At 50.5% G+C, this 27,619-nt stretch overlaps 13 protein-coding genes across 13 annotated transcripts; 7 read left to right on the top strand and 6 right to left on the bottom strand.

Moving 5' to 3' along the window:
• Positions 1-24: 24 nt before the first annotated feature.
• Positions 25-1,636, bottom strand: N7515_002006 (Zn(II)2Cys6 transcription factor domain-containing protein; the record flags this gene model as incomplete). The annotated part of the gene is made up of 2 exons (XM_056662750.1): positions 25-1,510; positions 1,566-1,636. The coding sequence occupies 2 exons, from the start codon at positions 1,634-1,636 to the stop codon at positions 25-27; spliced, it is 1,557 nt and encodes a 518-aa protein (XP_056524863.1).
• Positions 1,637-3,203: 1,567 nt separating this feature from the next.
• Positions 3,204-3,440, top strand: N7515_002005 (uncharacterized protein; the record flags this gene model as incomplete). Its single annotated transcript, XM_056662749.1, has 1 exon — positions 3,204-3,440. The coding sequence occupies one exon, from the start codon at positions 3,204-3,206 to the stop codon at positions 3,438-3,440; it is 237 nt and encodes a 78-aa protein (XP_056524862.1).
• Positions 3,441-3,530: 90 nt separating this feature from the next.
• On the top strand, positions 3,531-3,782 carry N7515_002004 (uncharacterized protein; the record flags this gene model as incomplete). The annotated part of the gene is made up of 1 exon (XM_056662748.1): positions 3,531-3,782. The coding sequence occupies one exon, from the start codon at positions 3,531-3,533 to the stop codon at positions 3,780-3,782; it is 252 nt and encodes an 83-aa protein (XP_056524861.1).
• A 4,257-nt stretch (positions 3,783-8,039) lies between these two features.
• On the bottom strand, positions 8,040-8,529 carry N7515_002003 (uncharacterized protein; the record flags this gene model as incomplete). Its single annotated transcript, XM_056662747.1, has 3 exons — positions 8,040-8,242; positions 8,310-8,397; positions 8,512-8,529. 3 exons carry the CDS (start codon positions 8,527-8,529, stop codon positions 8,040-8,042), a joined length of 309 nt encoding a protein of 102 aa, XP_056524860.1.
• Positions 8,530-9,431: 902 nt separating this feature from the next.
• N7515_002002 (uncharacterized protein) lies at positions 9,432-9,788 on the top strand (the record flags this gene model as incomplete). The annotated part of the gene is made up of 1 exon (XM_056662746.1): positions 9,432-9,788. The coding sequence occupies one exon, from the start codon at positions 9,432-9,434 to the stop codon at positions 9,786-9,788; it is 357 nt and encodes a 118-aa protein (XP_056524859.1).
• A 393-nt stretch (positions 9,789-10,181) lies between these two features.
• On the bottom strand, positions 10,182-11,011 carry N7515_002001 (DUF202 domain-containing protein; the record flags this gene model as incomplete). The annotated part of the gene is made up of 3 exons (XM_056662745.1): positions 10,182-10,274; positions 10,333-10,616; positions 10,678-11,011. 3 exons carry the CDS (start codon positions 11,009-11,011, stop codon positions 10,182-10,184), a joined length of 711 nt encoding a protein of 236 aa, XP_056524858.1.
• Positions 11,012-12,540: 1,529 nt separating this feature from the next.
• Positions 12,541-15,093, top strand: N7515_002000 (GcvT family protein; the record flags this gene model as incomplete). The annotated part of the gene is made up of 1 exon (XM_056662744.1): positions 12,541-15,093. One exon carries the CDS (start codon positions 12,541-12,543, stop codon positions 15,091-15,093), a length of 2,553 nt encoding a protein of 850 aa, XP_056524857.1.
• A 330-nt stretch (positions 15,094-15,423) lies between these two features.
• N7515_001999 (uncharacterized protein) lies at positions 15,424-16,176 on the bottom strand (the record flags this gene model as incomplete). The annotated part of the gene is made up of 1 exon (XM_056662743.1): positions 15,424-16,176. One exon carries the CDS (start codon positions 16,174-16,176, stop codon positions 15,424-15,426), a length of 753 nt encoding a protein of 250 aa, XP_056524856.1.
• Positions 16,177-16,665: 489 nt separating this feature from the next.
• N7515_001998 (putative NlpC/P60-like cell-wall peptidase) lies at positions 16,666-17,418 on the bottom strand (the record flags this gene model as incomplete). Its single annotated transcript, XM_056662742.1, has 1 exon — positions 16,666-17,418. The coding sequence occupies one exon, from the start codon at positions 17,416-17,418 to the stop codon at positions 16,666-16,668; it is 753 nt and encodes a 250-aa protein (XP_056524855.1).
• Positions 17,419-19,554: 2,136 nt separating this feature from the next.
• Positions 19,555-20,598, top strand: N7515_001997 (uncharacterized protein; the record flags this gene model as incomplete). Its single annotated transcript, XM_056662741.1, has 1 exon — positions 19,555-20,598. One exon carries the CDS (start codon positions 19,555-19,557, stop codon positions 20,596-20,598), a length of 1,044 nt encoding a protein of 347 aa, XP_056524854.1.
• Positions 20,599-21,120: 522 nt separating this feature from the next.
• Positions 21,121-21,753, top strand: N7515_001996 (uncharacterized protein; the record flags this gene model as incomplete). The annotated part of the gene is made up of 1 exon (XM_056662740.1): positions 21,121-21,753. One exon carries the CDS (start codon positions 21,121-21,123, stop codon positions 21,751-21,753), a length of 633 nt encoding a protein of 210 aa, XP_056524853.1.
• A 1,766-nt stretch (positions 21,754-23,519) lies between these two features.
• On the bottom strand, positions 23,520-25,005 carry N7515_001995 (putative transcription factor TFIIE complex alpha subunit; the record flags this gene model as incomplete). Its single annotated transcript, XM_056662739.1, has 3 exons — positions 23,520-24,687; positions 24,762-24,857; positions 24,911-25,005. The coding sequence occupies 3 exons, from the start codon at positions 25,003-25,005 to the stop codon at positions 23,520-23,522; spliced, it is 1,359 nt and encodes a 452-aa protein (XP_056524852.1).
• Positions 25,006-25,407: 402 nt separating this feature from the next.
• N7515_001994 (pseudouridine synthase PUS2) lies at positions 25,408-27,496 on the top strand (the record flags this gene model as incomplete). Its single annotated transcript, XM_056662738.1, has 3 exons — positions 25,408-25,672; positions 25,749-25,938; positions 25,999-27,496. 3 exons carry the CDS (start codon positions 25,408-25,410, stop codon positions 27,494-27,496), a joined length of 1,953 nt encoding a protein of 650 aa, XP_056524851.1.
• Between the last annotated feature and the right edge of the window lie 123 nt (positions 27,497-27,619).

Here is a 27,619-nt window from a genome sequence, read left to right as displayed (position 1 = left end):
CTGTAGAAATAAGATTGTTTACGCTCATGAACCGACCCAGGGGAATGCCATCATTTTCTCTACGAGCTGTATCCTCCCCTCTTCGTCAAAGTGGTGGAGTGTATAGTTCAACCAGTTCCGCGTCTTGCCCTCCTCGCCCAGAACTGATGACACACTGAAATCACATATCCGGTATTGGGCTGGTGGGACATGTCCCGGCTTGGCCAGCAGATCATATACTTGAGAGGCTTGTCCTGGCAGGACGCCGGGATTCTCTTCTAGCGCAATAAGAACGGCCAAAATATGAGCGGTCGGAGCGCACATGAACAGTCCTTGTACCGGGGGTGCCTCGCCCATGTACCGTAATGCTTGACGGCGCAGCTCGGGGAACGGACATTTGAGACCTGTGATGAATAGTGGGAGAAACACGCCCATCTCAAACATGAATCCCGGTTGCTTCCCTTCCGAGCCGCGTGTCCATGTCACCGCGGCGGGGGCCAAGTCAATGATCTGGGCAAATTCAGATTCGTAGGCGTCATATGCACCTGGGTGCGGATTCAGCATGACTTCTGCTTCGATGAAGACGCTGGTGTATATCATCAGAAGAAGAGCGGTCGCGCCGTCAACGTTCGAGCCATGCATAGACTTCAGGTATGTAAAGAGGCGGTACCATTGAGCGAGACGGTTTTTGAGGCGCTGTTGTCTAGCCACCAGCTCTGATATCTCGAGAAGTCGCCCATCTGCTGTTCGGCGTAGATAGGCCTTGGAATCAATGTTGAGGGCCTTCATGTCGACTACGATGCTACACAGGATGTTTCTTGCCTCTGCAATCGATGTAAAGCGCTCGTCTGGAACGGCCAAATAAAGATCCCAGGTCTCTTCTGACAGTCCATTGGCGATGAAGACCCATGTTCCCAAACGGCGGAAGATAGGCTCGAGGGTGGCGATGGTAGATGCTGCTGTTGGTGCAGCACCAACAATCAGTTGGGCGCCTTGTTTGTACAGGATAAGAGCAGCTTTAACATTTCCCTGCAGGAGCTCGATAGCAATGAAGAGGATGCAGCTGGTCAAGGCTACCATCAGATCTGCCGTTCTCTGATTAATACGTTGCTGTAGGAGAGCCAGCGCGCGCGAGTACCAAACCAACGCTTCACGATGGTGCCGATCTCGCACCGCAGCTGGGCCATTCATAAGCACCCACGGCGGCGTCTCGTGAATGGGAGGTCGTTCGTAAAGCACGCTGAGCGAGATGATCGCGTCCCAAATTACTGGCTGTGTCCGGCAGACTTGAAGGACCCAACCACTCCAAAAAGCCTGGTCGAGGTCTCCTGAGAGCGATGGGCCAGCATTGTAGAAGTAATATTCAAATGCACGACGCTCTCGCGATCCATGGTATGTAACGGACGTGATGGCCAGCTGGGGCCGCCCAATAGTCTTTTGGAGGAAACCAGTGCTATAGCCGCACCGCCGTCCTGTACCCGTACATCTCAGGCAGCATGGCTTCTCCTCGCCACACTTCACACGGCGAATTCTGCGAGCCAATGTTAAATTCAGTGACTGATCGGGTCCGTGGGGAGCTAACTGACTTGCATGTGTCGCACCCGTTCTTGGATTTGGTGCCTCCGAGGCGACTAGGGCGCCTGGCGGACAGGCTCATGGCATAAATCAGGAGTGGGCGCTGGCAGTCTCTTCGGAAATCCCGGTATCGTCACTTGATCTTTTCATGTCCTCAACCGGAGTGCCTAACTTGTAAGTAGGGAGTAAAGGTGGTACCAAAGTCGTAAGGTACACTATTAACGGATTTGTGTGAGATACAAAATCGTACGTGATGCGGTGGTTCTGTACTGAAGGGGAGTCTTTTGAGACAACAATCTACGCCCTGGTACCGGTCAAGAAATAAAATACATCAACAAAAGATGGTGGGGCACAATATCGCACGTGATCGATGTCGGGCTTGGCTTGGCCCGTGACACTACACAGTAACTTCACCAATAACTATCACCTTGCACACATAACCCCCAAGTCCCTCAAACCAAAGCTTCACGTCCCTGAATAGACTCACATAGGACGTTAGGTCCACCGTCGGCGGGCGGGACCAGAGTTATGGCAGAGTGCAAACTGCAAATGTTTTATCTGTGAAGGACTGAAGCCAAACTTGATTCAATTCGGCTAGGCCAGATGCAATCTATCAGAAGCTTGAAGAAACATGAAAGTACTGTGTAGACTGTAGGCACAGCCGCACAGGGAGCGGTGCAAACAAAGTGTGCAAACAAATATTGGGTCACATGCTCACGTGACCCTAATCCGGCACGGGCCGCGGCCCGCACAGGCGGCACGGCAGTTACACACTTACACTATCCCTTTGAGCCAACCCGTATGGATAGAAAAACTCAAAGACCATGATCTCTTGTTAGTAGTTGAGCCATAGCCCATAGCAACATTCTTCCGGAGGTTATAGGCATGATTAAGGGACTAGATTGAAGATAAGACGTCGCCTGGTAATTAGTTCGAGGGTATTCGACCTTTTGAGGCAGCGCCGTCGCCCTTTCCCCAAAATGGATGTGGGAATAGCCTCGTTTTCTATTGCTATGGAAAGCCCGTGATCGAAGCCCGTGACGTCACCGAAGGCGCATGATCGTCCCATCTCTTCCAGAGCTAGTACTTAACTCTCTGTCCTGGTGCCTCTTCTCCTTTCATTCTTGACCTTTCCAACCATCGTCGTCCATCTCTTTGGCCATCCTCCCTCGCGTTTTATCGTTCGTTTTATCTTTCTTGACACTATCCACCTTGTGCTTCCCTTTTATTAGAAGGTTGGAAGCACGTGTCAGTCAACCAAACCCACCGCCACTCTTCCCGTCTCCACGCCTCTTCACTTGGGAGTTCTATGATTCAGAGCCTGACGGAGAAGAGTTCTTCGATGCTATTGTTGCCGGCGAGATCGAAGTAGAGGACTTCAGCAAGGTTGATCAGAGTAAGATGCAAAGTCCTCAAGATGAAAGTGCTGAGCTTCGGGAAGACTGACATATCCAGACCAGCCCCGGAATACCTATGAGTATCACATCGGTGCTCGCACGATCATCCAGCTCCGCGCTGAGTTCCATACTTTCACCGCTTCTGAGAAATGGCTGGTCAGGCTTCGGGCCCTGATCGACGACAAAGCACATGAGCTCTCGCAATTCCTCGCCTCTAGATTCTCCTTTCTCGATGTCCTTTCTTGGTTTGACATGTGCAATGCGGAAGAAAAGCGAACTGAAGTGGGCCAGATCTCTTCTGCGTCGAAGCGGGAGTCGAAGCGGGGGTCGAAGCGCAAGCCCTTCTGCCGCCTACCTGCTGAACTGCACGTCATGATGTCCGTGCCCATCAGCGGTGCGGCACCGGCCCAGAATGCCTACCTTCGGCAAGGAAGCACAAACAAGGAAGCACAACTGACTTGCGCTGGGGGTTGTCATGGCCAAGCATAAGAAGCAGCGGCTTTCTCAGACATGGTGGCCCTGATAAGAGTCCGCAGAAAGGAGACTTCTTTTCCTGGGCCCATAGTCGACCCACCAGCAATGACGCCTTACAGACACGGGAGGCAGAGAAGCGCAAGTCAACCGAAGAACAGCTCGCCCGCGTGCAGCAGGAAGCAAGCCGACTGCGCGCACAGGTCGAACGCCTCGGATCATGCCAGTGGCCTCGCGAATTCGCACTCTTCCCCCCAGACACTCTCCCACTGCAAGCCTGAGGACAATCTGCGACGAGAGCGTGCAATCGAACCGAATCACTATCTCGCGGTGGAGTACGCCTTTGGATTGGGCATTTAGTACTGTCGCGCAGCCCAATGCGGGAGACCGGGAGAGTTATTGGCCTGCACTCGGAGCACGGAGTTCGATCAAAGTGCTGTTGTACATTGTACGCACATTGTATATCGTTCTCACTGAAGCTGAAAAGTGGAAGTGCCAGATTAACGAAGCCGTTCTTGTATTTCTCGATATCGATAAGAAAGGAGTCGGAACTTGCCGACAACCTCAGGCCAGATGGGGTCGAGCCCGTCCTCGAGAATATCGGCATCCCTCTCATCGGATACCAGTACACGATGGTCAGCAACATACCACCAGATGCCCACATTACTTGGAAGAGGTAATCAAGCAGTCTGTCGCGGCAATAAATCTTGTGAGAAAGAAGAGAAAGAGGAACCGTGCCTATGAAGCCCGACGGAAGAAGTGGGAAGAGTCCATGGGCCGCCTACCGTACTCGGGCATGTGGGAGAGGTTCTTGCTTCAGGAAAGAATACTGAATGCTTTCCTGACTCGTGTCAACAAACGTGATGCGCCGTACTATCATAGGAGTTAGGCCAATAGGTTAATAGAACTTTGATTGATCATGTATGCAGTATATCATAACTGGGTAGTGGTAGATCTAATCGCACAATCATGCAGAAGAACAACGAATGAAGCGTAAAATCAGACGAATTACGAGATGAAGTCTTAAAAGGAAGTCCACTGTACGGCCGTTTCTGTTGATAACAAAGAGCCGTCCAAAGTATCCAGAAAGACATTCAAGTACGCTGCCCAGACGTAATGCGAATACTTCGCTGAAACAGCGATTGACCGCAAGTTATGGCTGCGTTACCTAGATGTATGGGAAATTGGTTGAACTTTTGGCTTCGTTTGTCGTTTTCAGGTTGCATTTCGCTTCAATTACTGTCGTATTTTGAAGACTCCGTTTAGGTTTGACTGCCCATAACCACCTCAGTACTTCGGCGGAAACCTATACCAACCTACAGAATATACCTTACTTTAGTAAAACGTCTACCAGGCAGCTAATATGAACGAACTGCGTACCTATATGTATCAGTTGTCGACCTAGGAACCACCTATGGAAGGAGTACCTACTTGTACGAGCCATTGGCTCCTGCAGAGTGTAGAATGTCGTTTGATGCATTCACCATCGATCAAACGCCTCATTTCCCCCTCCGGTCTGCGGCTGCTCTCAGTGCTCTGCCGAGCCATCTGTCAGCTTCTACTTCAGTTTGAGATGGATGTCAGTACGGAAAGTGCGCCTCAGGACTCATCGATAAACATTTCACTTTGTCATCACTGAGGGTTGACGAAAACCATTCCATGGCTCTTGTAGTTAGTCTCAATAGATTAGCAAACCCACCAGCCAACCCGGGACATTCCATAACCCAATGTGTCGTGTAGATAGATGCCGGAATGAAACCGGGAGAAGACGAACCGTTTGAGGAAAGGAAACGGGTGGGTTGTCCAGGCATGAAGACCAATGGCCCATGGGCATAATATCGTCGTGAAGTGTAACTCTCAACGCAGCCTCACGAAAGCACAATGTGACACGACCCTCCAATGCGCTCGCCGTAAATAATCTGTGCATGTCCAAGATAGCAAGCGTTTATGTCGTTCCAAGGCTGTCATACTCAGTGCTCCCCATGGTTGCTCTTGCGGCTTGCTGGTCTCGTGATTTGTCGCGTGAGGCGTCGTGCCCTCCCTCCCTCTCACTTTATCTTCCCCTTTCTCAATCAACACCCCCATCAACCTCCATCCTCAGACCAACCGATATATGTGTCACAACGAGCTTCTTGATTGATCTGATGTGCGGAATCAGTCAATGAGGAGCCTCATGACGTCCGCATAGAAAATCAGGGGCCCCAAGCGCGTCCTTCCCTCGGCAGCCTCGCTGCCTGGACTAGGACTCGGCGGCCTCGATGCCTCGCGGCCTGGTCTCTCTTGGTAAGTATCCCGCCATCTCTTTCCTCTCCTTTCATCCACCTTCCTCCCCTTCCATCCAATTCACCATTTTCATCTCTCAAATACCTCACCCGGACTCTGCGGGCCATCTCCATGACGGACTTTGATACTGACGACTGCAGACGACACGGAGACTGATGAAGCATCGTTTCCTCTCTTTCCTCTCCGGTCATCTACCAGGAACGGAACTCCAGTTGCTCGTAGCCACGAAGACAGGGAACTCCAATACCTCACACACTGACGGTTTCCGGTCACATCAATGTCCAATCAACTGCCGAGACATCGTGCGCAATTCCTTATCGGACAAGATTCCCAGGAAGAAATCCCGCCGCTTACCCCAAGAGACTCATTCGTTCGTGCCTCACAAAGATTCAAACATCTGCGGCCTCTGCCCTGACATTGGACGAGATCGGTAAGGTTCGATCTTCGCCGTAGGCATGCGTGACGATGATGTGGAAGGTCGAGTGCCTTTGAGATACTTGAGAAGCGGCAGAAGGCTCTATCTTCCCTGTGATCAATCTGTTTTGGGAGTTGTTGTTGGAGCAGGCCGCCTTTGGAAACCATGGGCCCCACCAGCTTCACATTCTTGTTGTTTGAGAGAGGCTGCAATGGATTGTGGGAGTGTCTGCCATGAAGAGATAGTGGAGAGGAGTGGGAAAATGACGATGGTTGGGTTGACCCTAACGAGGGGAAGTTGGAAATTGCTGTTGCTGAACACGGCCTAGGAATCCAGAAAATATGTTCGACATCATCCTCGGAGGTGCCGGTCTTCTTGGGGGCTAATCCGCGGAAGAGCAGAACCTCCTATGTCCTCCGCCTTCTGGGCGGTGGTGAAATGGATTAAGACACGGAAGAGAAATGCAGGAACCCGAGAAGGGACCTCGTCATGCTGTTTGATTGTTGTGAACCATCGACGAATATTCAGATCTAGTTGAGCCTTCCTTTGGATTTCACCACCCGTGAGCTCCGGCTCAGATGCCTGAGGTTGGGCATTATGCTCGGTTTTATGATATTTTTCATGGGAACCTACCTTATTGGTACCGGGTACATCTCCGAGTCCAACCTCTTCCTGCAATCTTGCCTGTTGGCGGGTGGTGAAATCCAAAGGAAGGCTCAACTATCTGAATATTCGTCGACGGTTGACGACGATCAAACAGTATGACGAGGTCCCTTCTCGGGTTCCTGCATTTCTCTTCAGTGTCTTACCATTTCACCACCGCCCAGAAGGCGGAGGACATAGGAGGTTCTGCTCTTCCGCGGATTAGCCCCCAAGAAGACCTGCACCTCCGAGGGTGATGTCGAACATATGTTCTGGATTCCTAGGGACAATTATCGTTGAGTTGAATTCACAATTTCATATTCAAATCTCCACTTCGCATACCACACTAGAGAAAAGACTCTCAGCCGAGATTATGATGACGCAAATGCCTATCTCCGCCATACAATGATACAAATATACTAGATTCCTGGTCTGTTCAAGGGCAAGCGAAGAAGCGAACGGCTTCTTACCCATGTCAGTGGCTTTATCGGATAGCAAGGGCGCAAAGGCTAACTTGTTGCTCTGACAAGTGAGAGATCTGCGCTAAGCATCAGGTCAGTGACCGTCCTGCGGTAGGATTGGTTGGAACTGACAGTTCAACCTCTATATGAGACCGAAGCTCAAAGGTTCTGAAAATTACAACATCTGGGCCGATATGTGAAGAAATTTGCTCTCATACTCCATGACCAGTCCTGGTTCACGCACGTTTGGACTGTCAAGGTAGGTAATGAATGTGCTAGGCTACATTGACGACGTAGGGGAGTCTTGGGTTGTAACCCTCGGACTTGCCCGTCGCCATTATACGGATGTGCTCAGCTGGTGCAACCTTGCCGCTGAGTTGCCATCGCGTAAATTGCTGATTGAACCAGGTGGGGAGCCTCGTGGGTACAGTTTGGAAAATGCCTTGACGGCACAAAAATCTTCGTGGACACGCGGATATTTCTCGTGAAACAGATTTGGCAGGTCGAATCCGACTTCTGTATCAATCACTGTCAACACAAGAAACGAACGCAGAGACTTGGCTTTGTATTTGTGTGAATTCATCCGATGGATTGTCAATCAAAGTACATGTGATGTTAGGGGGGTTCGTATCTTCCCTGGAATGTCATATTAGGTCCAGTAAAAGCACCTCACCGTGCCAACCAAAAGCAAAAGGTATTTCTGCCACTCGGGGGGGAAAGAGAGGACAAGAAGCGAGGAACGGGCAGAAAGTACATGCATAACACTCCCGCAATTTCTGTCAACCGAGACAATCTCCAGAACAGGACGGCTACGTTCTAATCTGCTCCATAGTTGTAGTCCATATGTTCATTGGTGTAAATTCCAGCGTCACCGAAGTCAAATTCGCTTGCATACGCTACTCGAATGTCAGGATTTGCTTCAGGGATGTAAGTTCTAACCGCGTTCTGCTCACCTGTATCAACCGAGGAACTGACGCTGGGGATCTGCTGGATCTGATCTTCTTCGCCAGTGGTTCCATCTATACATAGATCAATCAGCATCTTCCCTAGAGGCTAGTGGCAAGAGGGTGAAGAGGGATAACCTACTAGTATGGACACCTCCGCAGATCTCAGTAGTGTTGCCGGCGCCGTTGACGGTTATTTCGATTCTAGCTGTTGGCGCGGGCTGCGAGCCCTGTATTATGGTAGGTTAGTTCGAAGATGTGATCATCGATGCCTGTGGTGCTGTGTGCACCTTGGCCGGGGACCTTGATCCCTAGAGGGTGATAGTCGAGGAGCATGTACTCACCTCTTCTGTATCGGTCATGTTGTTTCCGATGGCCGTTATCTTATCGGATCGATAAATGTTTGCCTGATGACGTATGAGAGGTGAAGTTTGTGATGACGTAAAGATGACGTGTCATTTAGTTATAGATGGAAGGGGAAGGAGATAACTGATAAGTAAATAAGGCAAACGCAACAAAGGCAGTCACGGCCACGGAACTAAGTACATCATATCAATAGAACTTCCATTGATAGAGCAACGGAAAACAAGGTTCATAACCTTTTCAGACTACTAGTTGTAGATTAAGTAGTTATATCAAAGAGAGAGTCTGAGAGTGTTGTAGATTGTAAAATTGATGTACAAGGAAGAACAATCTGGGTTGGAAATATCTTCGTTGTGCTAGCAAGCATTGAAGCATCTTAAGATCACGCTGATCACCTGACATAGTTAACAACCTAATTCCAATTAGTTAGGTCACAGGACCAAACAGACGCGAGCTCAAACTAGCGAACTGGCGAATTGTCATTCTGCACATGCAGAGAGACTAGAATTAGAGGACAGAGACATCCCAGGTACTCAGGTAGTACCGTAGACGTAGTGTCACGGGCGATAGGGAAATCAAAAAGTAATTTTCAAAATCACCATGTCAGATGGTGAGTAGTCCAATGAGGTCTAGGTATGGGACCGATTTGCGTATTCGCTTGTATTCCGCTCCCTGGAGCGCGGATCCAGCAGTGCGCCTTGACACCGGGCGCCTCGATGCCCACGCCTTAAATATCACCCTCGTTGATCCTCCCTCCTTCTGAGTTTGAATTCAGCTCAAAAGTTGAACCATCATTGAACTTGATTACCATCCGAGCATTTTCAAGTTCGGCTTAAATTCCTCTCAAATCCTCAATATCTGGTGCACCGTGCACCCCCGGTTGAACGTTCACTCAGTAACCATGTCGCCAATCAAAGACATATGGGCCCAATGGGACCAGGCCTGGGATATTGGTTTATCCACTGAGAAACGATTGTCTATCCTGAAAAACGCCACTGCTCCCGGCTTTGTCTACAGCAATATGAACAACATCATTTCCGACGACCTGGAGTCACTTGTTCAACTTATACACGACGTCCTTACCCAACAAGGCAACAAGTTGACGGTCAACCATATTAAGTGGTTCGAACAGCATAGCCAGAGTGCCCTACAATGGGATATGATCCATATTGACTCAGGGAAAGCTGCCTTGAGTGGTTGGAGTTACGGAAAATACGCGGAGGACGGCAAGCTTCTGTCGGTGTCCGATTTCTGGTAGACCGCACAAGGTATCATTGCTGTCCACCACCAGGAATTGCTTTTCTAATATCATTCCACAGGTTTCTGTGAGATGAATTGGTTGGAAGAGGGTCATCAGCATGGATTGGCAGCGAGTTTACCTCAGATTGTTCGGATCATCCCATTAATGAGACATATGCCTGCTAGTTTAGTCCATCGCCTTCAATCATACATCGTTCCTTTGTGGCCATTGACTTGGTCGTAAGTCAACAACCACTACAGGTACTCCAGAGTCCAATATTTGGGTACAGATCTATCCGTAATGATCAAAGCAGAGCTATGTACCCTTCAAACATTCTGCATTTTGGTGTGATATGCCCCATCGCTGGGGGTATATGAGTCTCGCCAGAATGGCGGCATAATATACTAAGGCTCATGAGGTCAATATTCGGTCGAGAACCGCACTGGGACTCATGTTGGTTTGTATTAAGATGACAACTGTCAGAACCAAAGTCACCACCACGACCTGAGCGGGGGATGTCAGTTCACATGCAAATGGCGAGCATGTTATTCGAAACACTTACCATGAAGAGTAGGATTCCCACAAGATTCAGCTCCCATCCCCCCGCATGCACCTTTCCCCGAGAAATCGCGCTCTGCTGCCTCCAGAATCGGGAAGCCCCAACCAGAGCGACAACGACAGCCACGCAGTGACACGCCACCGAGAGCGGAACGCCAACCTCATTGAAGGACAAGTGGTTGACTTTATTCTTTGGTGCTTGCAGACGGAAGAGTTGGGCGACGAGGACCCCTTGCATGGCAATCATCGTTGAAGTGCGAATGTATGCAAGAAAGGTTCTTTCCAGAGCTTTGAGCGAGTCAATTAGTTTTCCCTTGCTCGCGCATCTCGAATTTGAAGACCGGCTTACCAAAGTGATCGCGATTGCTCTTCTGGGGAACGGTCAGGATGATATGTCGGTTCCAGAATCGACAAACCCGGCTCCAGATGCCTCGTTGCCCTTCGTGATCGTGCAGGGGACCAGGGCGAGGTCCAGGGTGTGGCGTGGGTACTTCGTACTCATCGCCAGACGAAGCAGAAGGGGCCGAGTAGTCTGCGTCGTTGTCCTCGCATGTTTGTACTTGCTGGAGCTCAAATGCTTCAGGCTCGGCCCCGTTGTCGTGGGCGGGTGTGGGGCGGCGATCGGTCAAAATCGCGTTGGGCGCCTCCTCGGTAACCGGACGTTTACCGGGTTCACCGGTCATGATGAAGATCCGTCAGATATTGTAGAGAAAATCATTGGTGTCGTTGAGAAGGGAACCTGTCGTTGGGAGAGTGAAAGTCTCGAGGAGGACAGGGATTATCGCCTGGTGGTTCCACACGGATCGGCTCCAGTCGGACCTTGATCGGCCTTTTGCCCCGCATAATAATCATATTCCGGGGTGAGCTTGCTCTGTACCTCGAAGATGGAATTGAATGTCCTCCGGACCTTGGGAAATAAACAATCTCAGCAGTTGTATACAGGGCTAAGCCCATAATTTAAACTATCCGCAGCTTATTCATTTGCTGCACGCCCCAGTGAACGCACCCCTGCGATGAATTCTGATTCTGACCAATCAGAGGCCATCAACCGTTGATTGCATCATTTTGGTCCCGAATGGGAGAATCTGCTGCCAATGAAACTGTGTCCTTACAACTCATAAACATTACCAGAAGCAGTTAGCCCCGATCTTAGCATGCGAGGATAGAGTTGGGTGTTGATCTCAAGGCCTGGATCTTGGACCTACAGTAGTAGTTACTGTACGTATTGGCATTGCTCGAACCAAATGTGCTATGAGCTGCGCTGCGTTGGACAAGTGATCATTTCCAACCCGTTCAAACTTAATGAGCTTATTTCCCTGGATTTCGCATCAGAGGTCTATTTATGATTGCTAAACATCGTCACAGTCTGTGCTGGTTCTCCCACGTGTTAACTATGTCCCCACTCGGTCCAAACCTTTGACAGCATCGTTGGAGACTGGACAGGCAAAGGTAGACTGCACCATGCTATTGCTGGGGACTAGGGTAGGTAGGATACCCGTGTAGGTAGAGGGTAGAGACAAGGTTCTTCTCCTGTTTATTAGAGTGGAGAGTTCGAGTGGTCTATGAGGCTGAGAATGATGCGCCGGATGTATAATCCTCCGTTCCGAGGGTTAGTGTCATTGACCGCCGTCTCCATCTGAAGACAACAACTTGGCAAGGCCTGGACAACTGCATGGAGTAAGCCTTGATCCTTTTCCAAGCCCATATCCTGCCATTCATTCATATTCTTATAATGGGTCCGGTCAGACTACATCAAGGAATATATGACGCTCCCCTCATCCTCAAATTGAACCGGGTCTGAGTCCCCGCCGTTTCCATCGCTCAAACAGGAATTGTTATCCGTTATCACCGAAGGAACGCCGATGCCGCTGCCTGGCCGATAGGGTATGGACTTATGGTGGACCTAATGAGCCTGATAGCCGTTACCAACGTGGGGAAGTCAAGAATAGCTCCTCTTTATGTAGAGCCTGCCAGAGCACAATCGGTGTTCGTTACCGACGGACTCGGCTGTACAGCGCCGGAACCCGTGCGGGGTGTAACGTTTTTGTCTTGCGCTCCATATCGCACCTTATCATGGCCCCATCGATCTGCGGGGTGCGGAGATATCTGTACTATCTGGTTACCCATTGTAAGAATTGTCAATGATGTCTTGCTACAAATATATCGCGTGTTCGGTGCGTAATGGGCGCTTCATCTTACCTGTCATATTATAATGTCTCTTTCACAACACGTTGTCATCATCGGAGCAGGCATCGTGGGAACCAACCTCGCCGACGAGCTGGTCTCTCGAGGATGGAACAATATCACAGTCATCGAGCAGGGCCCGCTGCACATGCCGGGCGGTTCGACATCACACGCCCCGGGCCTGGTATTCCAAACGAATCCGTCGAAGACAATGACACTTCTCGCTCGATACACGGTTGAGAAGTTGCTATCGATAGAGAAGGATGGATACAATTGTTTCAATCAAGTTGGAGGCCTCGAAATCGCAACCACGCCCGCCCGGTTGGAGGAGTTGAAGCGCAGACATGGATACGCCTTGTCATGGGGCATCGAGGCACGGCTTGTGAGTGGCGAGGAGTGCTGCAAGATGTACCCTCATCTGAATAGCGACATGGTCTTGGGCGGCTTGCACGTCCCCACCGATGGTCTGGCACTAGCTGCACGAGCGACGCAGCTACTCATTGAACGGACAAGCGCAGCTGGTGTTCGCTATCTGGGTCACACTCCTGTCACCGGAATTCAGCGAGAGGGTCGTCGTGTCACCGGAGTGCACACTCCGGGTGGCACCATCTCGGCGGACATTGTTGTCTCATGTGCTGGTTTCTGGGGTGTCGAATTGGGAGCTATGGTCGGCGTGCGGATTCCACTTCTTCCTTTGGCGCACCAATACGCAAAGACCACGACGGTACCCGCGCTTGCTGGACGAGAGATCAATCAGCTGCCAAATGGAATGAATGCCACACTCCCAATCCTTAGACACCAGGACGAGCGTCTTTACTACCGTGAGCATGGCGGGCAGTTTGGTATCGGCTCCTACGGACATCGCCCGATGCCCGTAGTTGCTTCAACATTGGGTTTAACCCCAAGGGAAGTAGATGACAAGAACATGCCCTCTCGCCTAGAATTCACATCCGAGGATTTCGACCCAGCTTGGAAGGCGAGCCAGCAGCTACTGCCCGCTCTCCAGGAGACAGAGATTGCAGATGGATTCAATGGGATCTTCTCCTTTACACCGGACGGCGGATCAATTCTAGGACAACCATCCCATCTCGACGGCTTCTACGTAGCCGAGGCCGTGTGGGTTACGCATTCAGCAGGTATCGCCCGGGCTCTCGCGCAAATCCTCACAACCGGCCAATCAGACATCGATGTCTCCGAGTGCGAGCTCTCTCGCTTCGAGGAAGTTCAACTCAGTCAAGAATACGTTAACGAGACATCGGCGCAAAACTTCAAAGAGATCTACGACATCATACACCCCCTCCAGCAGCGCCAATCACCCCGCAAGCTGCGTGTCAGCCCATTCCACGCCCGCCAAATGGAGCTAGGAGCCTTTTTCCTCGAAGCAGCGGGCTGGGAGCGGCCATATTGGTACGAAGCAAACAAAGACCTAGTGCCCGCCCTTCCAGCATCATGGCAACCTGTCAAGCGAGATGCTTGGTCTTCCCAATTTTATTCGCCTATCTCGGCAGCCGAGGCCTGGAAGACGCGCAAGGGCGTTGCCATGTTTGATATGACTGCATTCCATCGTTTCGAGGTATCCGGTCCTGGAGCACTGGGTTTGCTTCAGCGTCTGACAACGAGCGACATTTCCACGAAACCGGGCACCGTCACCTATACTCTCCTCCTGACAGACCACGGTGGCATTCGTGGAGATATCTTTGTCCTTCGTCTCGAAGACGACGTGTTCCAAATCGGAGCAAACTCAGCAACCGACCTCGCCTACCTCCACAGAGAATCTCGCATCCAGCAACAGACCTCTCCCATGCAATGGATGCAGGTCCGCGACATCACTGGCAGCACATGCTGCATCGGCCTATGGGGCCCTCGAGCTCGACAAGTCATGGCCGGATTGTGCACCGACGATCTCTCCAACCGTGGACTCCCCTACTCCACACTCAAGAAGACTTCTCTCGCAGGCATCCCGGTGACACTGATCCGGAAGTCCTACGTCGGCGAACTGGGCTGGGAAATCCAATCAAGCGCCGAATACGGCCAGTATCTCTGGGACGCAATCTGGCAAGCCGGAAAGCCCCACGGACTCATTGCCGCAGGCCGCAGCGCTTTCAACTCCCTGCGTCTCGAGAAGGGATACAGAACTTACGGCGTGGACATGACAATTGAGCACAATCCATTCCAAGCCGGTGTTGCGCATGCTGTCGACTTGAACAAGAAAGATGACTTCGTTGGCAAGGCTGCCCTTCAGCGCCTTGCTGCCCAAGTGCCTTCCCGCCGCTTGCGGACTTTGACTGTTAACGATGGGCGCTCAATGGTTTTGGGCAAGGAACCTGTTTTCTACGATGGCAAGCCGGTTGGGTATGTCACCACCGCTGCATTTGGGTACACGATTGGTAAACCAGTTGCCTGTGCGTGGCTACCTGGTGGAGTGAAGGATGGCGAGACCGTGGAGATTGGGTACTTTGGGAAGCGGATCAGGGCGACTGTTGAGGCGGAGTCGCTTTATGACCCTGAGATGACCCGTCTCAACCAGGATAGCTTTGTATCCCAGGATAATTCCCGGAATACCCTCAAGGCGCGACTCTGATTCGCGTTTGTTTATTTTCAAGCCAGCACGGAATAGCCTGCTTTATTGCCTTCGCATATCAACGAGAAATTAGAATGTGCTATATTTTTATCACCCACCTCTAGGAGGAATTTTACCAGTCATCATCACCAGCTATATAGTAATTTCCATAATATCGTATCAATCACTTAGTATGTCCGTACAACAAGACTGGAGAGAAAAGAAAAGTGAAAAGGAGAGCGAAAAGAATTAAAGAACCCTACGGCTAAATTACTAGGTCCCATTGACAAGCCCTAGGTTCCCTTCTCGTCCTTCGCAGTCCTAGGTAGTTCCCTGTGCTCCCGTCAGACGCTAATGGCGTAAGAGACGAGCTAGGAGTAGGAAGGACATGCCTATGTATTCTTTCTCGAACCGGGGTGGAAGAATACGTGACAGATATTCCGGCCAGTCGGGCATTGGCTTCAGTTGCCGAAGCGCCTGGATGTATTCCCAGTATGCCGGATACCAGCCAGCATATTCCCAGTCCAGGATGGCTGTGACCCGGCCTCCTTCGACAAGGATATTACGCGGGGCAAAATCAGAGTGAGTAAAAACAATCTCGTGGCCATCCATAAGCGCAAACTTGGCATGATGTCGTAGTATCTCTGGAGCTGACTTGACAATATCTCCCAGAATAAACTCGTTGAACTGCTGCTCGGTATCAAACGGACCGCCTTCAATTGATGCAATTTGTCCAATTATAGCCGGACCACGATCAACGGCTCCGATATAGTCACCCTTCAAGTCGCGAAGTTGATTTATGTAGGAGTGAAGCTCGGAGGCGATGGAGAATTTCTGATCGGAATCTAGAGTATCCCATGCTTCATCGAGTCGCTTGCCAGGCATGTAGTCCATCACGATAGCCACGACTTTACCATCTTTCCATTGGATATCATGGACTTTGGGCACAGGTATTGTTGTGTTTGTCGCAATGAAACGAAGATTTTGGGCTTCGTGGGACTGGAGATTGCCCGATTTCACGACGAGATCGTTGCCGATTCGAATGACCGTGCGGTTGCCCAACGAATGAAGGGTCGTTTTTTCTTGATCATTCATTGCATTCATTTGTAATGATAGAATATCAGCGTCTTTGCATTATTGCATATCAGTAGGTCAAAAGTAGAATGAACGGCCAGGCGGAGAATAACACGGAGTACATATGCTGCGTTGGGTTGCCGGGCCAAATTGTAGCGGGGTAGTGGGAAGGAAAATAACTATCTGTAGGGAGTAACCGGCCCTTGCATTTTTTTACCAAAATTTCAGACCCTCGCACAAAATGTAAGGGCCGGTTACGTACCTTAAGGATACAGTGCAAGCTACATAATCCACGTGGCCAAGTAACTGGCAGAGTAATGTTGTACCATTTAGTATTTGAGCAAACCAGTTGAATGTCCCAGAAATCTTATCTGAACATCAAACGTTGAAAGCAAAAAAAAAAGAACGAAAAAGAAAAGAAAACAAGCGGGTTAGGAAGAGGCATGCGCTCCAGTCTATATACACCACGAGTCGGTTCCATTCCTTCTCAACCTCAAGATCCTACAACCTCCATTGAAATTACTCCTTAACCTTGATGTAGCGGTAAGGCTTAGAGGTATGAGAGCCAACCTTCCAACCAACTTCACGCCTATCCGCAACACAACCATAGGTACCCTGACACTCCAGCGTATTGTATTCCTTCTTGGAACTGTCGACCCACGACTTAAACAGAGTGACATGACCATCAGCACCACCAGTCCCAGCGCCAAGGGTACCAACGAAATCACCAGGCTGGATATCCTCCCAAGCGATCGACTCCGCAATATCCGGAAGACTGACAGTGTTGAGACCGGGGGCAGACGCATGGAGAGCCATGCTAACGAAGCCCGAGCAGTCAGTGCGGTAATCGCGCCCATCTGGGTCCGGGTAGTAGGCGCTCATAGAGTACGGGACGTGACGTGAGACCCAGTACTCGCCGCGGGAGAGGATCTCGTCGCGGCTGATCTCGCCCTGGTAGGATGAGTCGCCGTCGCCGGAACTGCCACCGTCGCAGTTGTCGGTTACCATGCTGTCTGAGCCGGTTTTCACATAATAGTCGGATACGTAGCAGCCGTCGGAGGTCTTGTCCCAGATGTTGTTGCCTTGGATGTTTTCACCGTATGTCTGGCAGCTGATCGTGACATCGACGCCGTTGTCGTACGTTGTGACAACTGCATCACTGGTTGAGGCGCCTTTGCGACAGTTGACTGCGCCGTCACTGGTGGAGATCTTGTATGCATTGGCGATGGAGAAGGCCGCAGTCAGGGTCAGAGCCAAGTTGGTGAGCTGCATGATGGCTTTGGTGTTGTTGGGTCGTTGTCTTTCCGGGGAGTGTGGTTCTTTTGAATTGCACGACAGATGGTAGAGACTTTGAATGGGAAACTTGTGATCAGAATGTCTTTCAACGGGCAAGACTTGGATACTTATATCTTGACTGGTGTGTCGATCTTTACCGGGGAAGCATATTTATGGAAGCTCGTATGTAGTTTCACGCTAAATGGTGTATTCCAGACGATGGCGAAGTATGCGTTCGAGTAGATCTGCCCCATAACATCGATACTCATCCACAACGAGCTCGTGATTAGGCTTTTATGATCTCATTTTCTCGTGATACGAGGAGATTCTCCGAAGATGGTCGTGAGTCCTACCCCATGGCCAAAACATCTATGGAATATCCCAAGTGAATACGATGCGTGAGGCCCACAGGCTTTAAATACCTTGCCAAAAATAGTCCCGTGTATACGAGATTGCTTGGCAGGATGGGGCACCAACGATCGACAAGCCACTTGAATCTTGGCAAATGCAACAATAATAATTCCGAAGCCGCTAAAAGAAAGGTGTTTCTTCACCTGTAGGCTGTGCCTGGTTGCATCTGCGATCGACGGCCGGGATACCATTGAAGGAGGCAAACTGCGAAGACAACACGAGATTGCTTGGCAGGGCGGGCTTTAGCGAGCTACGTATACCACGTGTATCTGATACGTAATACGTTTGAAGAACATAATAGGTAGTTATACAACATTGTACCTAGTCCGGGGATCTGCTCTTGGGAATAGACTCAGGTACCTACAAAGTGAAAGAGCTCCAAGGTTCTGTCCTTGACCGTTGGTAATGAACGGGTTGGACTTGTACCCTATCTATCGTCCTATTGAGTGGACCTATTCCCATACCTCGCGTGGATATTCAAGGCTCCTGGCTCACAACAACCTAAAGGTAGGTATCACGTGTGTCGCTCAATCAAAGCTCTTGAATAGTTGATATTTATGTTGACAGATACCTATGTTGTAAGGTTATTGATCTCCCTACCAAGGTACCATGTACTGCTGCCAGTAAGCGGAAGGCTTGCCAGTTAGCTGGAAGTCCACCAGTTAGCTGGAAGTCCACCAGTTGGCTGAAAGTTCACCAGTTGACTGGAGGTTCACCAGTTGACTGGAGGTTCACCAGTTGGCCGAAACTTCACCAGTTGGCTAGGAGCTTGCCAGTTGGCGGATAGCTCGCTAAACGCGTGTGGAACTCGGCACCCCACAAGTGGATATTGACAATTGGACAGAAGATTTTTGTTGATTCTCGCTGGCCCGGCGAGAGTCTTTTTGCCGATATCTTGCATAAAAAGAGCCGTACAAAGACCCTGGAAGCAAGGAGAGGGGAATCCAAATCTGTCCTTGCCTCTGAATTGAAATTGATGCACGTTGTTTGAATGAGCCTCGGCACTATTTTCAGCGTTCAGCGCGGCTTCTTTTCGCACTTTTAGGTAGGGTTCCCTTGAGACTATCTTTCACCGGAGCTACTTGACTGATTAGCCAGCTATACTTAGTCTCGAACCCGTCTTTCTCTAGATCGTGACGACACCCCTTGCTGTACTTTTCAGCCTTCCCTCTGCGCCGGGCTATACTGGACAGTGCCCGTCGTCGCCTTACTCATGCCTTACTCATGATTGTCTAAAGGCAAAGGATCACCGCTTCTGCGACGCTTTCACGCTGATGAATGATCAGTAATCGCTAAATGATAACAGATCACAAGGCTGTGATGCGGCGATCGGTCTAAAACCTCGATCTCGCCCTTCATGAATGACCGCGCCGAGCATCGACCATCTCTGCAGCCCAATAATGACCGTTCATTCCATGTTTCACCGCTCCACTCTCGGGCTTTACAGACAGCGACAAGACCGATTGGTGCTGAATATAGCTCATCAGTATGCATTCCAACCCCATTCGCAGATTTGTAACTGTTAAACCTGACCCACTGACAGACTACTGCGTAAAAGCCCCGAGAGCGAGTCCCGAAAGAGAATGATCTGCAAAAGTGTCAAGATTATTTAAGTCGGATCACGCCATTCGACTCCAGTACATTGCCATCTTCTCTCACGCTCATTGCACAGATCACATAAGCTTGATTAACGTTCCGCTGCCAGGTGTATAAAAAGGCATCATGACCGTCAATGCCCCCAAAACCAATGGCCAACAACCACGCCGACTTCTTCTTGTCAGTGTGCCCCGCACCGCCTCAAATCTCCTCCTGAAGGTCCTCAACATCTCCAACCAACCAAATCTCATCACCAGCCCAAAGTGCGGCTATTTCTTCTACGATGCCTTCATGACAGCCGCCAAAGACGGTCGTCTGAGTAGACCACTAGACCAATGGACAGCCGACGAGAAGAACGAGACCAAATCTACCTTCCAGCGCTGCTTCAATGAGCTTGAAGAGTATACCACCCGGGCGACAGCGGAGAACAAAACCATGTTCGCCAAAGAACATGCCTTTTGGTTCGTCAACCCTGGAGCCTTCACGAGGTCCCTGGGCGATACAGATACCCCCGACGACCTGAAAGAGTTCCACATTTCCCTCCCAGGATCCTACGGGCCTACGCAGACATTCTCGGCAAACAACCAGACAGTTCTGTCAGATGAATACCTGCGCACGTGGCAGATATCCTTCATCATTCGCCACCCAGCACTGGCATGGCCGTCGCTGTACCGCGCGATGCAGAAACTCTTGAAAGAGGGCTTCATTGACGATGATGGTGTCAAGGGCGTGTCGATCGTGAATATGACTCTGACTTACTCGCGCAACTTGTTCGATTGGTGTATTGAACAGCCGGATGAGTCTGTTACGCCTTTGGTTATTGATGCCCATGATGTGATACATAACCGGGCTGTCGTGACTAAGTTCTGTGAGATGGCTGGGCTGGACCCTACAGCTATGCAGTATGAGTGGAGTGGTGCGAAGCCTCAGTCTGATCATGCGAGCTTGGGTGATGCGGAGGAGCAGAAGCGCATTGCGATCTTCCTGTCGACTTTGCAGGAGTCGACGGGTATTGTAAAGGAGAAGGCTCCGGCATCTGTTGATATTGATGCTGAGGTCGCTAAATGGCGGGTTGAATTTGGGGATGATGTTGCTCAGTTGCTTGAGAAGGCGACGCGCGATTCTATGCCTGATTATGAGTATTTGAAGGCACACAAAGTCGTTGTCTAGTTAGTGGTATGTTGTTCCTCAAATTGACTTCTCTTCTCATTCATCGTCATCATCCAGTTCTTGCTGGATGATCATCAAAATAAATGTGGTGTTAACTCTGAGGTCTATTACTGGGCGTCAACGTCCTCATTTGTACACTGCATCATCCGTATGAATGCTGTTTTCTTTGACTCCTGTTTGCCATTCAAACACCCACCATGTTCATAGGTATAAATAAGCATGCCAATGGCTGTCCTCTACCTCTTCTGCTCTCTCTCTCGTTCGAAATAAGTAAGGTCACGAGGTCTCCCTTCCACACTTCACGTTGAATATTGTCGCATCATAGTGACCCGTCTATCCCCTCTCACCACCTTCCAGCAACAAGAACAAAACGTCCTGTGTTCTTCATCACTTCATCCTACTTCCCATCATCTCTGTAGAGCTTTCTATCCAGAGCTTATAGCCAGCAGGTACCTTGACTTTGCTATTCAGATCCCAGGGCAGGGTTTGACTAATATCAATACGCAGGGACACATCCAAAACATGACCGAACATCTTCGCAACACCGACACGAAGGAAATGTCTAAGTCATCCCCTGTTCATTTTGCAACGGGAGATGCGATGTCGACCACCACCGGCAATGAGGCACTCGATACACCCACAGGAACGAGTGTCTCTGATGAGTCCACGGACACCAGTGTCTGCTCTGAGTCAATTCGCCGCATGATCTTGAGCCAGTATCGTGAACGCCGCTCCTGGAACTGCCCGTGGCCCGGTCGAACTTTCATTATTCGTGATCCTGTCACGAAGCTTGTCCTCGGGCTAGAAAAAGGTATTCTACGCCTTGTGCCGGAAGATGATGGGCAGGGTCGCAGCATTCACTGGTGCTGCGTTAGACACCCTAGAGGACTATGGGGTTTGCAGAACAATGTCTCGGGCACTTATGTAGGCACATGGGACATGCATCAGCAAAAAGAATTTGTCGCGAGGAGCACGACGCACAATAGCACCGAATCGTTATTCGTGCAAGGACATCCAGATGGTGGCTATATTATCTCCGTGGTTACCGACAAGACGCGTGTCCTATCGATGGAATCGCGACAGGAAGAGCTACTGGCCGTTACTTCTAATACTGCCACCGCGTGGAAATTCGTCCGTGTCGACCTTTCAGATTGAAGATAGATTGCCTTTCTGTTCCACCCCCATTGTCGTCCAAGCCATAAGAATTATCATCATTATGATCTAACTATAGAATCCATCATAACTCTGGAAAAATAGACGTGAGCCCTACACATCTTGGCCCTCGACCCACGTGGCTGAGGCTCGTGCCGACCCGAGCCGCATATGATATCCGATAATTAAACTTCGGTCGGGTGTAGTATGTAGTAGTTATGTACTTCGTAGTATGCCCATACATACCTTACTAGTGTGATCAATGATCCAGATCGGGGATGACCGGAAACCTCGGACCTTGGCAGGCTTGGTGTTAGCAATAATGCAGTTCTGGACACTGGAGCATTCGTGCGAGTCATGTACCATAGAAGGAATACGGAGGCCGGAAGGGGCCACACCCCAAGCTCCTCTCTCACATTGAATCTTGCTTCCTGATCGCCTATCCCCCATCGCCGTATACTAATGAAGCCTGAAATTCCGCTTGATCCCTATCGCCAGCAAATTACTGATCTTGCCCTCCTCGGCAAGTCAGGCAAAGACATCTCAACCGTGCTTTTGATGTTCACGGACTTGAGGTCACAGGACGCAATCTCCTCGCCCAGCAGGGTACAAATGGAGGTTACTAAACCCATATCGTCTGGCGGGAGATGTGGCACGTCAAGGCAAAGGCCACAGGTTATGGATCTTCAGCATCGAAGGTGATAACCTGTGGCACATTGATAACCTGTGGCCCTTTCCCGCAACGTGTAACATCTCCCGCAAGACGAGATTGATCCAGTAATCTCCATTTGTGCCTTGCTTGTACGAGGATATTGCAGTCGTGGCATTCCACTATTTCTGAGCCGAGCGCACCTATACTCGTGATGGAACAATTCATCTGAAGGGAGGTCTCCTAGATATACGTGTAACGTGCCTGTTCTGCTTCTGAGCTGGCTGGCACTATAGCTCCTGCGACTGCTCCTGTAGACCCTGGTGTTATTGGCTGACGCACCTGATGCAAGAATTGAGGCAATTACATCGATTCTTGCATCAGGTGCATCGGTGACGATAATATCATGGTGAATAGGATGCGAAGAGTATGCTCTCTGTGGAGGGCTGAAGTCGAATTGATTCAATTACAAAATTCTTAGAGAAAAAAAGGGGGGAGGACTCTTAAGCAAGAGTCGTGACTCTAACTAAAAGTACTAAGTACACTCATCACCAATAGCCTGGGGTAAGTTGTGACTTGACAGGGATTACCCACTAAATACATTTACCGTGGAGTCCCCTGTGCCTCGGGATCATTAGGAATCCGTGAATAGGCGCCATGCAGCTTGGCACATATGCCCAACTCAGGCTGTTGAGCTGATTCGACGTGCTGTATTGCATTCACCCGAAGGGCCTCGTGTGGGTTCATTTCCCGATCTCCATTAGGCCTACAGTGTGACATCAGTACAATGACCAAACTATCTTCATCGCCGGCGGAACTGGCTTCCTAGGGACAGCTAGGTAGACAGCGCGAGACAACATGCAGTATTCTGGGCAATGCCAATAACAGACTGTCTCAAACGCTGTCTAGACAGAAGGGTCAACCCGATGTGAGTAATCCCCAAATTGGGTCGTTACAAAAGGCCAATTGAATGAGACATTCTCAGGTTCCATCCATTGGAGGTCTGAGATTTCTAAAATACACTTCCACAATCTATGCAAAGCTCCATATGACGAGCTACTATCTATCTGCCAAGATGAATCGGCGCCTGCGCCCCCATTGACAAATTGTATACTTTTCGTTAAACGTCCTCGAATTCCTCATCATCCTCATCAGACTCCTCAGCCTCCTTCTTTACCTCAGCCTCAACCGCAACCGCAACATCAGGATCAGGTTTGATACCAGGCTCAACCTTGACCTTCTTAGCCGCGGGTCCGTCATCCGCAGGCGTAGACGGCGTGCCAACAGAAGATTGAGGGGCACTGGAAGTCGATTCAAGTTCACGCTTGACACCGGCGCTACCAGAAGACGTGGCAGGCACACTCGTGGGACCACCAGCCACGGCAGGTGTACTCGGACCACTGGGACCAGAGATACCCTCAACATCCTCGAAGTCCTCCTCGTCTGAGTCATCTTCCGCGCTGCTGGCATCTGCTTCGGCTTGTAGGGCCTTCTCACGTTCCATTTCCGCGTAGTAAGCGGCGACCTTGTCGTCCAGGGCATCCACACTGGGTTTCTGGTCCACGTCCGCAAGCTCGGCCTTCACCGCGGTGCCCGTTTCTGTCTTCACCTGGGAGGTTCCGATCTGGGCTGCGTTGACCGTGGAATGTGTGTGCCATACGGGCAGAGCATTCTGCTTCTCGACTGCTGCTTTACGAGCGGCCTCGTCGGCCACCTCGGCGGCGCTCTTCTCCTCACTGGATGTGAGAGAGATCTCCAGCGCGGCTGCGTCGGTCTTGGCATTTGGTCGTGTGATGTCTTGGGCTTTAGGTGGAACAGCGATCGCGGCACGGACGGGGTGAGTGTTCTGGTTCCGGATAACTTCCACCTTATGATCCCATGCGGTTTCGAAGTCGTTCGGCGGGATTTCCACAGAGTCGATTTGCTTCAGCAGCTTGAGCATGTTGTCAAGCTGGGACATGAGTTTACTATTTTTCTCGTGACCTGTCCGATCAATCCCCTCCACGCCCTTCACGTCTTCCGTCCGTTCCAGGATGGCGCCGCAATTTTGACATTCGAACCCTTCTTCGCTGACTAGACTCAGTACGTCCAGTTCTGTCCATTCTGATTTGCATCGCACACATATGTATTCCTTCCGCTCCTCGCTCGGTGTGTATTGTGCCATAATAGCTGCCGTCAACTTCGAGACTTTGTATTTGATCGCGTCAACAACCGGATGTAAAGGGATGTAATAGTATTCGCGGTTGACTGGGCGAGTGGCGCCATCTCGAATCTCAGCACGTGTGCTCCTAGAGGAAATATCAGGTCAGCTTTGCTCATTTACTCGCTGTTGCGCGAGTCCCCTCAAATAGTGGTGCCATACACTCCGATCAAGCGATCCTCGCGAAGTCTGGCACAAAGCTTGCGCATATCCTTCAGTTGCATGCCCATCAAAAAGGCAAGGTCTTCAGCATGAAGACTGTAGCTGGTCAGCTCAGTTCCCACTCAGAAGAATCAGGATTCTCATCATACACTGAATGTAAGAACAGCGCATCGACTACTAAGATGTGACGGGTCTCGTAGAAGGCTCGGGCGACAGTCCGAATCAGTGTTTTCGAGAGATCCATGTTTTTGAGGATGTTGGATCCGACGAAGGAATCCGAGGAGGAAGAGAAGTTTCCAGAGGCGATGGCGTGAAGACGTCTAATTCAGATATGGGTTAAGAAAAGGACGCGAGGTGATCACAGAGGCAGCGAAGAGAGTGACAGAGCCCAATAGAAAAGAATGCGCTTGAGCAACTGGCAATGCCAAGCTGGTTGATTGAATGAACGAGTTGTCGCGATTCAGATTCAAAGGCGCCGGAGCTTCAAGTCACATGCAATCTTTATCTGTTGCCTGAGGCATCGAGTATCTCCGGCTAGCCAATTCATGCGGACGCTAAACCAGTTCTAGACTAGCACCGATATCATTGAAAAGATGGACCGCGGGCAAAAGACGAGAGGGCAAATTTCCCGCAACCATTTAATTTCATGCGTACCTCCATCATTTCCCAGAGGAACCTATCTGGGATCCTGACTGCAACCAAAAGTTCACCTATACTCTGCTTATTGCCTCGGAACCCCCGGAACCCTGTCTATAACCGTCACCTTTACCGGTCTTTCTGGCGCGGCTCGTTTGCACCTCGCGCAGAGCTATCAGAGATCCTTGAGCGGATAACATGGCCGACAACAAAGGAGCAGGAGGCGGAGGTGGTGGAAGGCGTAAGAACCGCGATATGGGGCGATCGGAATGGAGGTATGTTGTCACTCAATTGAGGATTTACCCCCGTTCTTCGCATTGTCAGCTAACTAATTAAGTCGCCAAGCGGTAGACAAGCGCAAGCGCAATGAGGAAAAGGCTGAGATCAAGCGCCGCAAGATTGAGAATGGCGAAGAGGTTAACCTGCCGATCTACGCGACACAGTTCTCCAAGGAGGAGATCGATAGCGAAGAGCGTCGCCCTAAGAAGAAGGTCGCGCTTCTGATGGGATACTCCGGGACTGGATACTCAGGAATGCAGTTGTAAGTTTTCATCTGCTGCAAGCGATGTCTTTGCCATATGCTGACAAGGGGATGCTATAGGAACGAGTCACAACGCACCATCGAAGGCGATCTGTTTACAGCTCTTGTAAACGTCGGCGCAATCTCGAAAGCAAATGCATCGGATCCGAAGAAGTCGTCATTCGTCCGCTGTGCCCGCACCGATAAGGGCGTTCACGCCGCCGGCAATGTCGTGTCCCTCAAGATGATCGTTGAAGACGAGGATATCGTCGAAAAGATCAATGCCCAGCTCAGCCCCCAGATTCGTGTCTGGGGCTACGAAGTGACCAGCAAAAGTTTCAGCTGCTACCAGATGTGTGATTCCCGTGTTTACGAATATTTGATGCCGAGCCACTGTCTCCTGCCACCCCACCCGAGCACTTACCTTGGACGGAAGATCGTCGAGCTTGCCGAGCAGGCAGGCGAGTTGGATGATGTCAAAGCCCGCCAGGAAGAGGTCACTGGCTACTGGCAAGACGTTGACGAGAAATATATCAAGCCAATCCTAAATACCCTGCCGGAAGATATCCGCAGCATCGTTGAGAAATCCATCTTCATGGACGACTCACGCGATGCCCTCCAGCCATCAGAAGAGAACAAGGAGTCCTCAGAGGATAAAACGGAATCCGTGGCCCCAGCTGAGAAGATTGTGTCAGAGGAGACCAGCGCACAGCCTACGACTGAAGACCCAGCAGCCGCAGAGAAAGAAACAGCCGCAGAAGACAAACCCTTCATCATGGACCCACGCCAAAAGACCATCACCGACGCCGTCAAAGCCATCAAAGCGGCCTATCTGACCGCCAAACGCGCCTACCGCGCCCCAGCCACCCGCATCGCGCGTCTCCAAGACTGTCTCTCACGTTACGAAGGCACGAAGAACTTCCACAACTACACAATCCAAAAGACGCACAACGACCCCTCCGCCAAGCGACACATCAAATCCTTCAAAGTGAACACAACGCCCATCATAATCGACGGCACAGAATGGCTCAGTCTAAAAGTCCACGGCCAAAGCTTCATGATGCACCAAATCCGCAAGATGGTCGCCATGGCCACGATGGTTGTTCGGTCAGGCTGCCATCCGGACCGGATCAACGATACGTATGGTCCGGAGCGTATTGCTATTCCCAAGGCGCCGGGTCTGGGACTTTTGCTTGAGAGGCCTATTTTTGATTCTTATAATGCTAAGGCTGCTTCGTTGCTTGAGAGGTCGCCGATCAATTTTAAGAAGTTTGAGAAGGAGATGGATGAGTTTAAGCAGAGGGAGATTTATGATCGGATTTTTAGGGAGGAGGAGCAAAGTGCTGGCTTTGGTTCTTTCTTTAATCATATCGATCACTTCCCTGCTGATCACTTCTTGTATGTTACTTCTGGTGGTATCGCGGCGGCTAAACTTGCTACTGCGCCTGCTGCTGCGGATCCCAAGGCTGGGAACAGGGCGCGTGGTGCCCAGGCTGGACAGCAGGATGCACTTGCTGCCGTGGAAGTTGGATCGGATGACGAGGCTAATGTCCCAGCTGGTGGAGAAGAAGAAGGTTGAGCATACCAAAATACTGAATTCTTACTTTCATAATAAAATGAACACCACTACACATACTAGTAAAATGAAACAGAACAGGCAGAAGTATCGACAGTGAGTACAGTAGAATGTCTCTGAGATAAA

This window comes from Penicillium bovifimosum (genome assembly GCF_028826915.1).
Source record: "Penicillium bovifimosum strain IBT 22155 chromosome Unknown utg000002l_segment0_segment0, whole genome shotgun sequence".
In the NCBI taxonomy this organism is placed as follows: Eukaryota; Fungi; Ascomycota; class Eurotiomycetes; order Eurotiales; family Aspergillaceae; genus Penicillium; species Penicillium bovifimosum.
This window is presented reverse-complemented; position numbering and strand designations above follow the sequence as displayed.